General features: G+C 39.2%; 2 protein-coding genes across 3 annotated transcripts; both read right to left on the bottom strand.

The window, feature by feature from the left end:
- Positions 1-622: 622 nt before the first annotated feature.
- Positions 623-5,287, bottom strand: cist1 (colon, intestine and stomach enriched 1). The gene is made up of 4 exons (XM_083969778.1): positions 5,198-5,287; positions 3,250-3,612; positions 2,917-3,080; positions 623-890 (listed from the first exon to the last, which is right to left on the bottom strand). The coding sequence occupies exons 1-4, from the start codon at positions 5,265-5,267 to the stop codon at positions 846-848; spliced, it is 642 nt and encodes a 213-aa protein (XP_083825904.1). The 5' UTR covers positions 5,268-5,287; the 3' UTR covers positions 623-845.
- Positions 5,288-5,835: 548 nt separating this feature from the next.
- mpv17l2 (MPV17 mitochondrial inner membrane protein like 2) lies at positions 5,836-12,057 on the bottom strand. 2 transcript variants are annotated; one of them, XM_083970162.1, is made up of 6 exons: positions 11,809-12,057; positions 10,557-10,777; positions 8,804-8,965; positions 8,356-8,432; positions 7,284-7,412; positions 5,836-6,892 (listed from the first exon to the last, which is right to left on the bottom strand). In XM_083970162.1, the coding sequence occupies exons 2-6, from the start codon at positions 10,744-10,746 to the stop codon at positions 6,803-6,805; spliced, it is 648 nt and encodes a 215-aa protein (XP_083826288.1). In that variant the 5' UTR covers positions 10,747-10,777; positions 11,809-12,057; the 3' UTR covers positions 5,836-6,802. The 2 variants fall into 2 exon arrangements, with proteins under 2 accessions (XP_083826288.1, XP_083826287.1); XM_083970161.1 differs by having other exon boundaries at positions 8,804-8,989.
- Positions 12,058-12,954: the final 897 nt, after the last annotated feature.

Raw genomic sequence — 12,954 nt, forward strand, 5'->3', positions numbered from 1 at the left:
AGCAGCTTGAGTGCACTACTACCCCACTAGCTGTGGGCTATGATGAGCAATGGAGTCCACATATCAGGGAAGTGCTGAATGAGTGAATCAACTAGGAGGTTAAAGGCTATTTTGTTTTCCTTGACCATAAAAAAGAAAGAAAGATTTTCTAGGACTCTGAGAACTGTTTATAGGACTTAAATTACAATCTGCAGTGGAGTTCCCAGGCCAGAGAAGACATTATTTATATATCAAAGATGACAATAAATAATGGGATTTTCACATGCACTTGTATATTGTAATCTTATATTATTTTAACCCCAAATAAGTTTGGACTTTAATTGCCCAAAATGTATGCACATGCACATATGTTAATTTCTTGTGCATTTTCAATGCATCTTCTATTCTATTCATGACATGCAGGTGTGCATATCATTATGGAAATACAAAACATGTTACATGTAAGGGTGCATGAATTATAAGTGCTTATGTTGAAGACATATGTCACCATCTCACTAACACCATGTCATTCATCTGGGAAACATGACATTTACATTTCTAATTTCTAGGCCGAAGAAACTACAGGGGATAAACTCCAGAGCCTAAATCAGCACAATTACAAACAGCCATATTAACAGGTCAAAGGTCAGATCTACAGCAGAGACATTTCACCGTCAGTGACAAAAGTGCTTTGTAAAGAAATAAGAGCCTAAAAGAAAACCATAAAAGTTGTCTTTTTCTTGTGTTCCTTGAGTCAGAGTCTCTGCTGGTGTGGACGACTTGTCTGTTTTTGTGTTCAGAAACATCAGACTCCCACAGCAGACCAGACTCCTCCTGGACTCTGGTGTCTGATGAAGTCTCCTCTTTCATTTCGAGTACTGGGCAAAAGGAGAGTGTTCATTGACTTTGCTCTGCAGAGATGAAAGAGAGACACAGTAAAGAGAAGGGTTAAGAGAAAGAAACAACCCCTAATAACCTGCGACTTGATGCCGATGTCTGTACTGGACGTGTGATATTACAAACCTACTCTACCAAACTGAGTTTGTTTTACAGTGAGTGGGTGCGTATAACTGCTGCAGTGCCACATTTCAGTCCTTCTAGACATCCACCTTAAATAAATAGTGAAGTTGAGCAACAGCAGGGTACAGAATCTTCTTCTCTCAAGACCGACACTGACACTTTCCAACATACCTGAGATAGTTGGCGAATATTGTGAATATTCCCCTTGAAAAAATCTGGTAAATGTTAAAATGTGTTTGATTTTTGTTGAAGAGCTCCGCAGGCAAGGAAAATGAAATTCAACATGCCATAAAATTCCTTTGTGTTTTGTTAGTTTTTTAAAGGCACAAATCTTTTCTGTGTATTTGATTTTCTCATACAGATAAATATAAACAAAAATGTTTTGTCCTTTCTCGGGCAGAAAAAGATATAAGCAATATTAAAATAAACCAAGTTTGTTGACATACTGCAAGAAATTTAATCCATTCGATTCTTATTAAAAATAGTCCACCAACAACAAGACCTACTGCAATAGTCTGGTCCCTCACTTGTTTTTGGTGTGTGTGTGTTTTTTTTTTAAAGGTAACGGGTCCAGTCACTTATTAAACCTATAAGTTATCTTTAGACTCAAATATTGTTAATAATGAGCTGTGGTTTACATTGTACACTCTGTTCTAACCCAATGCAATGTCCTGAACATGTTTTACAGCATCTGCAGTCGTGTGGCAATAAAGATTTATAGACAGCTGCCAACAGGTCTCAATGGGGTGTTTTGCTTTTACTTCTGCAGAGACATTGTCTCATTTATGAGAAGCCCTGATTCTTAGTTACACTTTCACTTAAATCATTTAGGGTGTGTGAATACTTGCTGACACGCTGATGGAGAGCCAATGATAAACTTTCGTTTCCCAATGAGGTGCTTAGTGGTCACACGTTCACCATACACTGACCTGTTTGTTAAGACTTGAAGTCAGCTTTCCTGTTGTGTAAAAAATAAGAGAGCAACAAACCACTGTGCTCACTGCTGAGGGGAAAGGAAGAAATGACACATCCACTGCTTTAAATGCAAGCCTTCACACACTGCCAGGGTTCACAGTTCAGTATATGAAGTGAGACTAATGTACTGCTGCCAAGTTACACCTTGTGTGTGTTGTTGGTGTTGCCCCCTGCTGGTGTAGATACAAAAAGGTTGCACACACCAGGAAAAACCTTTCAATATTATTTTTGTCATATCATTGTTTACTGTGTTTTTCCCTTTGGGTTTTTAGTTTCATGCATTTTATTTGTTAGTTTCCTTCTTGCCTTGTCTAAATATGGTTGCAACTGGACAAGATGCTCAAGTGTTATGCAAGTTTGTGTCATGTGAAAATGGCATTACATAAATACACGGCCCGTCCCAAAAAAAAGTCACCACTTGGATTTAACTAAGCTAAAAGGTAAGAGCCTCCCATTGGATAATTACTGCATGGATGATTATGTTTCAGCTGGCAACAAGTTATTTAACCCTAACTGATGCAGTCTCATTTCTTAAACAACCATGTTGGAAGACGCACTCTGTGGTCGTGGAGAAGATGTTAATCAGTTTCAGAAGGGTCAAATAAAATAAAACATCTAAGGAGATTGCTGAGACTACTAAAATTGGGTTAAGAACTGTCCAACGCATTATTAAAGACTGAAAGGATAGTGAGGAACCATCATCTTCAAGGAAGAAAAGTGGTCCAATGTGACCACAGAGTCCAGTCCTTGACCCACTGAGAATATTTGAAAAATGAATGCAACTCTGGACGGAAATAAATGTTGTGACATTGCAGATATTGAATCAATGCCACATCAATTACGTGCGAAAATCAAAGCTAAAGGCGATCCAACAGAATATTAGGGTGTGTTACTTTTTTTTTTGGACGGGTAGTGTATAAAACAGTAAGTTTTCTAACTCACCATTGGCACATCTTCAAGCCTTTCAAAGTTTGGTCTTGATGATCTGACACATTTCACAGTGGCGACCACCAGCACGAGGGCGAGGATAATACAGAAGATGCAGATGATGGCCACGAGGCCGGGGTTTTCTGCCAAGTCACCTTTTTGTTGCTCGTGTGAAACACCTGAAGAAGACACAATCACATCATGAGCTCCTTAACAGATTAAATCGTGACCACTGGATGAAAATATCATCACCTCCATCCCACAAATAACACAGTTACATTTCAACTCAGTGCGGACAGATGGTGGTGATGGATGATGCAGAGTGATAAGTTAACCTTTGGCTCTGACCTGGGCTGGTCGTGTTCACGGTGGTTCCGGTGTTGTTCGGCGAAGCTGAGGCCTGTGGGGTTGTCGACCCGTGGGAAACTGTATCGTTGGGCGTCTGGTTGGTCGTAGTAGTCTCAGAAGGACGACTGGTCTGGGTCTCACTTGTCGTACTGGGTGTTTTTTGAGAAGTCGGCGGTGGTGGTGATGATGACATTTTTTCTGAAGTGACTGAAGATATACTCGGGTGCATGGTAGTTGGATCCTGCGTTGTGGCAGTTTTCATAGCTGATGAAGTGACATCAGTTTTCGTTATCGCTGACGAAGTAGCGGTGGGATTAGCATCTGTGGTTGAACTTGTCACAGGTTGAGTTTCAGGGGCGGTACCTGCAGAGAAACAAATCGCAATAAGTGATCAGACCTAATGGAGATAAGGCTGGAAAGAGTGTATTTGTAGGCCTTTCAAAGGCAAAGCTGAAATTTTATACTAAAAGCAGAGATGCAGCGGATGCACAGACGGCGGCTGTGGATCAACCTTAAGTCACAAAACTAATAGAAAAACTCCATACAGCTAAACTTAACTGAAAAAGAATAATTCCAGGAAGTGATTCAGTTTAGTTTGTTCACTCAAAAGATTCATTCTTATAAATTAATTGTTTGCAGATGACAAAACATGGTACATCACTGAAGTTCCACCACTGAACATCAACAAAGGCTTCACCGTCAGGTGGTGTTGACAAAAAGTGTTAATGTTATTGTGTTAATTAAGTGTTAATGCTGAACTTGCATCATTTATTTAAAGCTCTTGTTGTAGGCTTTAAAAAACAAACAAAAAAAAAACATGTTTTATTTTCCAGAGGATCCTCCTGTGCGTTTTTGATTTAATTGTTCACTGAATTACCTGCCACCACAGAAACTTTGTTACCGACACCTTGCTACTGTTGCTGTGACCTATTTACGGTTTCCTCAGACTCTTGTAACCATGTGGATTAAACCTGTTTCTAAGGATAGCTGGAATTGATTTATATCCTGGTTTTTGAAAAACACAGGTAAAATGTATGTAGAAATAGAGCAAGTTGGCAGAAGAACTAAACTATGACAATAGAGGAAGCATCCACTGGTGAAGACTGTGTGGTATGACCGAAAGTCACAGCTTGAAAATCAAACTTGAGGTGACGGTGACATTTTGTCTGTAGGGGCTGTATAGTAACAGTCCTGTGTTTGGTAGCTGTAAGGTGTTACTGGTGGTTTTCACAGTAGATGAAACGACATAGTTTTTCCTTATCACGGCCAAGGCGACTCCTGTCATTAGGTCTAACACGTCTTACTTTGAGATTCAGCTGAGACTGTTGACTGTGCTCAGTGAGGTAAAATTAATTAAAAGCCTGTAAGGTAATGATTTGTGGTCGCTCGTAACGCAGGTGGAACGCTGGTATTGTGTATGTGTGTGTGCATTTATGTGTTTGCATAAGTATCAGACACCGCAGTAAGTTTAACCAAGGAGCTCTCTCACTGATCAAATATTTGCATCAGCTTCCCGCCAGACGTGACCTTCCCATTTCCTTTAACGTCCTATGATTTACTGTTCGCAGTTCATATTTCACCATTGTGAAGTATATTGGATAAAATGCTGAGTGACAAACTTTGACATGGATTTAAGAGCAAAACATGTGCTTAAATAAAAAAGTTTTTGCATTAGTGTAAGAAAGGTTGTTTTAACAAAACCCTGGCCTCAACTACTGATAAATAATTTAATTCTAAGGTGTCAAAACTGTTAAAAAATCCAAGTATTTCCTGCATATTGAAGGAAAACCTGCAACCAGACTACCTCAGACAAACCGACTGAACCTCCCACTCACAGCGGTAAGTTTCCTGTTTGCATAACTTTGCATCTTTACAAGACTTAAACCTAACGTTTAGGCAAATTGTCAAACAAGCAAACCAACAGTGAAAGTGTGAAATATTGACTTACTTCTAGAAACTGTCACAGCAAACAGGAACACCAACACCAACACCACAGTGAGGTGCATCGCTGCAGGCATGTTGAGACAGGGAAAAGACTGACAATCATCACGGCTACGATCAACCACACACAGACGCACAAGCGCATTACATCCTTGACAGCAGGATGTGTTGAGCACCGGAGGAGGAGTGCTCTATAAGTTGGGTTGGTGCATATCAAACCTTTCATCAATGTTTAAACAGGGCTCTGTGTTTGCTAATAGCTCCATTCTGCTATTGTTATTCAGACCAATGCAGCCTGCAGGTTTCATTTCTAACACATTCAGATGACATTTAAGTTACATTCATGATTACTGCTGCTGCGTGCTCGAACGGGTGATGATCCAAATTACCCCAAGGTGAACACTGAAGCTTTTTTTCTGTTGCATATAACTTGATGTCTTATTTTCTGTGCAGAAGAAAGATGACGGAAAAGATTTAAAAAAAAAACAAACAAAAAAACATAACCATGATTTATGTTAAATGCAATTTATTTTACATTATGTGTTAAATTTCAAGTTGTTTTATTTTCTCGCTGCCATGTTTTTTTTTTTAAATAAATTAAACTGATCGTAAAATAAAAAAAAGCAAAAACAATAAAACCAGTATAATTAAATGCATGTAAGTCATTACAGACCTCTGACACACATAAAAGGTGCATATTTCCTGTTGACACAATTTCTGCAGTTTATTATTATCACGGAAACTGATTATGGTCTGAACTGCCAAAACTAAACTGGAGATATGGAGTACAGAGTATCATGAAATTTTTACAGTCACTGCTGTAAAACTACCGTTTGAAAATACTGTTAAGTAATTTCACATCTTCAGTCCATCAGGAATTCAGTTATACAGTTTAGGATTATGTGAAATATAAAATATAGACCTTCTTATATTTAACAATAACCAGGTATAGTTTCACAATCATGCAGCATCGCATAGGGACCTCAAAGAGATAAACTGAAGACCAGGTAGAGATCATTTGGCGTATAGCACTGACACTGGACCACATATTAAGGCAAAGGTTATTACAGGTAAGATCAGTTGGCATTAAAAACACAGCAGCTGTTTCACATCAATAATTATTCTTACATATCAAACCAGAAAAAAAACAACAAAAGGAATGATACTCTGTTAGATTTGAGCTGTTCAAAAGTTTGGGTACAACAACACAACAAAGACAATACTTTGTTTAGAAGTTAATCAGCCTCCCACTTTAACCAATCCAACAACTGGAAAGTGGATTCAGTTGCAGTGGTTTAGGGCAGTGAAGCAGCTTTTTCTTCCCTGAATGCTCCTACAGGAGTAAACATCAGTCAGACATAGAGAGAAACAAGGGCGATGTGCTCCGACACCTCAGTATCCACATGCCCTCCGAGTCCAGACAAACACATGGTCGATTTAAACATGAGAGAGGAGTGATTATGTTGGATGGAGAAAAAACCATCAGAATAATTTAAACTGTAGTGCAGCAGACAATGGTCTTACAGCATCTTGCAAAGGAGGAGACGAATTTAACAGAAACAGCAAAATGTTCTTTTGCTTCCAATGGAAACCTCACAGCTGAGCAGGACTGTTAAGTTTTCTCCTTCAGAGGTTCGGACGCTTCCTTCTTCACATCCACAGCGCTGCTGTCTGACGCCAGGTCAGCGTGCGGACTGTCGTCCTGTCGGCACAACACAAACCAGAACACACAGCAACCTAATCAATATCACATCACTCATTTAACTTATCAGCACGATGAACAACACAATTAATGAGAAAATTACAATGCGATTATTTTAAAAAGGAGTTACTCTTATAGTGATTTATTATTTTGCCACTTAAATTACTTGATGTTGTGTAGACAAAAGAGGCACAATGATAAACAAAAACAGTGTTAAAAACATATGATTTTAAATGGTTAAAATAATAATAATGATAATAATTCAAACACAAATTTCCCTGCAAGTTACATTTGTAGGTTAATGCTTCAGTTAAATAACAAGTGAATTATGGAAACTATCCAGAACACATTGAGGAGAATATCCCTTTATTCACCCGTGACACTGACTTACTCTGTGCTTGAGGTAGGAGAGGTACGTGTCCCACCCCAACGTGATAAAGTTGATGTACAGGACGCGATATTTGGGCGAGAGGAAGTAAAAGTTGATCATCTGAGCTGCAGGCCAAACACACCAGTCCGCCTGCCGGGGGAAGAACAACACTGATTAGCATAAACAAACCCGGACAGATTACCCAGCGCAAACATTGTTAAACTGTGAGAAGAGGAGGGAAGTGCACTCTGTCAGCTGCCCAAGCGAAGAAATCAATCCAGGACTCGGGCCAAACTGGTAAACATGGGCAGTGTCTGGGAGGTTGTATTTGCTCTGTCAGTCACTCTCCAACAAGCCGCCAAGATTTGGAGGAACAGGTGATTTAGAGGAAACCACCATTAATGTAGAAAAAACACGACTGTCAAGAATCAAATAAAAAGGCATTCATTTTATGTTATCACGTTCACAATTAGCGTATCAACTGTTCAGTGGTCATAGATCACTGACTTTGATGTTTTACCACTTTAAGTCAATTCATTGGTTCCCAACCTTTTCTCCCATCCACAACTCCTTCCTGCACAGATGCATCAATAGTATAAAGTGATCAGTTTCAGTCTTTTATTTACAAAAACAAACAGCAGTTGCAGGTTTTTGTTTCCATTATCTTGGTTTTTACATAATTTTGATTATCCAATTGGGTGTGTAATTAGGATTTTAAAAATGTTGATATGCACAAATCTAATTTTGATAACATCACAACCTCAGAACAGACAAAGCTCTGTGGACCCCTGAGAGGGGGGCCTGGACCCCAGGTTGGGAACAAATAATCAGTTCATATACTGAACAATTTGTGCTAAATTTAATGAAATCCCTTCGGGGAATTACTGAGATATTGGGTTCATGAGTAAGGGACAAACCCACATATGGACAACCCAAATTCCTCCAGTTATGACTCTTGCAGGTGTGGAGGTATGAAAAGCTGCCATGTCAACTTTCCATCGAGTGATAAGATGTGATGTGACGATAAGGTGAATGATAAGGTGTATGCGTGAGCATCTCCATCTGCAGGTCGGACCCCGACAGATGTACTTGCCTTATAGAATTCCCAGAACTTGTCTCTGAACTCCTCCCATCCTTCGGAGACGGTGTGCCCCTCCATGACTCCCATGCCTGCAATAACCAAAGTCGTCTGTCAGATGTGCGTCAGTGCCACGCTTCAGAAAAAACAACTTTAGATAAGCTTCGAGGCTGAGGATGGACTCTTATAAAACAATGACTGACGGTCTCAAACACAACATCGGTCAAATTTACAGTTTATCACAGACGGCCTTTGGACTCCACCTCTGATATTGACAAACGCCTTCTTTTGTCTTACCTCAGCCATGTCTTTAGGAGCGACCTTTGACTCTGTAGACTGTGTCTTACGTGTATGTGACTCTATGAGTCAACTGCTTGCGTGCTAACACCCTGGTGTACGTTGAGGGTGTGTATGTGTGCGCTGAGAGTGGAAAGGAGATGAATTCTTCTGAAAGTCTTCTCACCTATAAAATACCACAAGCCGATGGATGGCGAGGCGATCAGCTGGTCCACCAGAACCTTCTTTCCGACCGTGTGCATCGCTCTGCCCACGTAGACTCTGTCCAACCAGGAGTACCAGTAGTGCAGCAATGGACCCATGGAGCAACCCACTGCAATCATACGACCTGTAGAGGGACAGTGATAAGAGACTGATTGATTAATGGTAATGGATCAGTCAATCACAACTATCTCTTATTTTTTATTAGGAGATTTGAGAGGAGTGACGTTTACACTCGCGTTACTGTTTTGATTCAAAGTACACACAAAGCATACACCCAGGTCTGCTGCACCTGCAACTTAAGTCAGCAGTGAGTCACAAAGTTGCAGAGTGCACTCGTGCATCACTGGAACTACGGCTGACACAGTCATGAAATCTCAGTTGACGATTAATTGCCATACAAATAACTGCAATGAAACATTTAATTGTCTTTTTCTAATCATGTTATGCCACTATATTAGCCTAAATAAACCTAATTAATACACATACACCTTATGAAGAAGAAGAGCCATTTATGGGCTTTAAACATTAGAACACAATATAAAAACTGCATTTCTGTTTGACTTTAGGCTTTGCAACTAAATCCATGATAGATGCTTATCGAAATGCGGATGTCAATTATTAGAAATGAAGCCACTCGAGATAAACAGTTTATAGTGCTCCACTCATGTGTCATTAAACCATAGCAGAAGAAGGGGGCGCAACGTGATGATGTCATTAAAAGAGCGCGATTCAAGCCTCAAACAGTGGAAAATGACGAGGAAATAGTGATGGAAATATGACGTTTCTGTTTAGTTTCATCCAGCTGTTTTTATACAGATGAAAGGGAATGGATTGTGGACAAAATGCAAAAATAATTGAATTGGCCCAAATAATTGCAAGCAGGCAGTTGTATAATAATTGTGACAGGCCTAACTGTAACAAGGTGAGAAGTTCAGCAAAGACAAGATACGGAAAATGTTCTTTAAGAAACAAAAATGGGCTCAAAAAAACATGTACCCAAAAAAGATTAAAATAATTATGAATCACTATATAAAGACAATATTTATGGGTGCCACTAATTAGTGGACCAAAAATGAAGATAACTGAAAGTATCCAGGGAATTAAACATGGTATACTGGAGAGCGTTTGTGTGATAGTAGTTGAAGTAGCAGGTGGTCATTACTCAAATCTAAGAAATTTCACTGGACAACTGAGCAGCCACCCAGATGCTGATGCAACTGTAGGTATATTCATCATCATTAAAAGTGTATTCAACTTAACCTCAGTGTGCAATCATTGTTTGATTTATTACTACAGAAACTGTTTAATTCATCAAAATCACCAATATTGCCAAAAACTAAAAGCCATTACAAATGATTTCCAAAGCGACTGTGAGCTTTCAGCTTTTGTCAAAACCAATCTTTTATGAAGCTACAGCAACTCATTACAGGTCAGGAAATCTCTGGCGTCTCTTAAATGTCAGCCAAGAGAGGAGCTACTTCATCAGTTTAAGAGAGTCAGGGCCAAACACAGGACGCGTGACTGTGACAAGCTTGTTTTGTCTACACAGGATTGATTAGAAACAGTCTGAGAGGACTTTGACTGAAGGGCTAAATCTGAAGTTATTCTCTGGGTTATGTCAAAGAACGGAGATCAAAGAGAGATGCAAAAACAGAAAGATGTGAATGTTTGAGGATTGTGGCACAGTTGGTCGTTTCATGTGAGTTGTACATTACCTGTTCTGCCCCAGTCTCTGACTTTTCCTGGCTCCTTGCGGATCTCCCGGCTCTGCTGCAGCAGGTCTCCCAGCCCCAGCATGCCTCCTCCACTCAGGGTGTTGGTGAGCAGCAGGTACCGACCCTGGAAAAGTGGTCGCCAGAAGAACTGTATACGAACCAAGAACTCTTTACCCGCCTGGGGAAGCATGATGTCTGGACCGCAGAGGACAAACTGTCATCTGCAGAAGAAAAATGACTTACTATCATTTTCTGTTGATCTGCTTCAAAATACCACACACAATACAGATGTGCTTGTGCTCAGTGTGCGTGTACAAATGTATTACTTGTCTGTTGATATTGATGTTGGCAATATGCAATGCCTCCAACACAACGGTATCAAAATAAAAGTATCTAATATTCCACATGCCCCAGTCACAAAATATCATCACAAAAACATGATAAACAAATTAAACTATACAAGGACTTCAAACTGCTTTACTATATATAGGCTACATGTTTAATATAACATTATTTAAAAAGTAATTTTAGACAACTTTAAATATCTATTCACATAATTCATTTGGGAATCAGAGATTAATTATGTGAATAGATATTTAAAGTTGTCTAAAATTACTTTTTAAATAATGTTATATTAAACATGTGGCTTAATCAATTCAAGGAATTGATGATGGTCTCCCCTCTTGGTCCTAAACTGATCAATACCAATACAATTTATCAGTGAATGTTTAGTCTCAGTAATAAACCCACTAGTTAATTTCAAAGGTACCACTGTTTTTGTTAAACAGGTGATTGATTATACTGATATTTTTACATCTTGCTTGTGATTGGACAAATGAAGTGTTTGGTCTCTTCAGGTAATAAATACTGACACAGTTTTGAGTTAAGGTTTCATCAGTGCAGCAACAACGAAATTAAACTTTCACACATTATTTTCTTTAAATGGTGAAGAATGTGTTTCTGTTTCTATTCTATTTATATACACACATTGTTCTATATTGTGTGTGACTGTGTGAATAAGCCTTTAGAGTTAATTTGAGAGTTACTGTCAGACAGACGCTGTCAGTACCTAGCAGCTCCTTCTCCCGGTGCTCACGTAAAGTAATTCACGGCTCTGACCGTGGAGTCACGTTTTCTAACAGGCAAAACACAAGCACTGACACTGACCTCGGTGTACATACACAAATATATAAATTAATCCAGTTTGTTCTTTACAATAATAAGCACATGAACGTTGTTGCGTGAAACAAACCGATGAGTGACGTGAGGTCCAAGCCGGTGCTGCCGCTGAAGTCCGTTTCACAATCGATGCGTGTTTCCCGTCTCCTTCTCCCGGGTTTAACCTTCAACCACTCGTCTTTACGGTGTTTAGCCTGACTCCCACCTTAGTACAAAAACAAATAGCTATATTTACTTACACAAATATTTAACTTTACCTAAGCACTACCTACAATTTTCATGCGATGCACAATAGCTGAAGGTGGAACAGACTTCGGCGCAGACCCGGTTGACAGTGTTTGGTAAATGTTTGAGCGCCATCTGGTGGCGTGGAGGAACAATGGTCTGCTGCGCTCCCATAGTAAATACATAGTAGCCTATACTGTAAATGTAGCTCTGAAAATGAACTAAATTGTTGTTTTTACATGATTGATTTGAAAATTAGAAATAGAAAACATCTATTGGTGGGACAGCTTTTCAACAGAGAAGATATTTTACTAACCTATGAGAATTTAATAAGAAATGTTAGGTTGCCAGATTATGGAAAATTCTCCTCCTCCCCAAGCATGATGTTAATTACAGACCTCTCTGATTAAGTATGTGACCACTTATTTTTCCTCAGCGGAAACAGCTGCAGTAGGCCTACACCTGGACCAAAATTCATGCTTAAATTCAGATTTACAGTCGCTGACTTGATGGATTGTAAAACTACTGACAAACTCATGACTGCAGCTGACTAACTTTTTGATCATTAGCCACAATGACCCATTATTAATGTCAGACTAACATTTATCACCGTATACCTCCTTTAGAACAATATATTAAACTTTTTGCTGACATAACATTGCAGTCTGCAGGCGAGTGGCTCCTCCCTGTGTTTCCTCTCTGTAATTGCTGAAAATCATGAATAAAAGCAAAACTATCATCATCATTTTAATTTTTGAGATATGATTGTTGTTTTGCAATTATATGTTACTAACTTTAATATTGCAATGAGTGTATTATATTCCTGTCATGTTGCCCTAACTGTGCAGCAGGGTGAACTAAAGATTTTTTGTTTTATTTTCATCCCTCTGTTGTATGGTGGTGGTTGATCTATGGGCAAAAGTCCAATGCTCAACCCAAGAGTTTTAATCAAAGAAATCAAGGTAAAAATCCAATGACACTATACTGTTCCTAT

This window comes from Trachurus trachurus (genome assembly GCF_905171665.1).
Source record: "Trachurus trachurus genome assembly, chromosome: 4".
NCBI lineage: Eukaryota > Metazoa > Chordata > Actinopteri > Carangiformes > Carangidae > Trachurus > Trachurus trachurus.

Excerpts from the sequence above, each read along its gene's own strand:
- cist1 (XM_083969778.1), bottom strand. The coding sequence starts at position 5,267 with ATGCCTGCAGCGATGCACCTCACTGTGGTGTTGGTGTTGGTGTTCCTG. Across the intron at positions 3,081-3,249 it reads CGTGAACACGACCAGCCCAG|GTGTTTCACACGAGCAACAA; the intron begins GTCAGAGCCAAA and ends TGTCTTCTTCAG. Across the intron at positions 891-2,916 it reads GGCTTGAAGATGTGCCAATG|AGCAAAGTCAATGAACACTC; the intron begins GTGAGTTAGAAA and ends TCATCTCTGCAG.
- mpv17l2 (XM_083970161.1), bottom strand. The coding sequence starts at position 10,746 with ATGCTTCCCCAGGCGGGTAAAGAGTTCTTGGTTCGTATACAGTTCTTC. Across the intron at positions 7,413-8,355 it reads AGTTCTGGGAATTCTATAAG|GCGGACTGGTGTGTTTGGCC; the intron begins GCAAGTACATCT and ends TTCCCCCGGCAG. Across the intron at positions 6,893-7,283 it reads TCTCCTACCTCAAGCACAGA|GACGACAGTCCGCACGCTGA; the intron begins GTAAGTCAGTGT and ends TTGTGCCGACAG.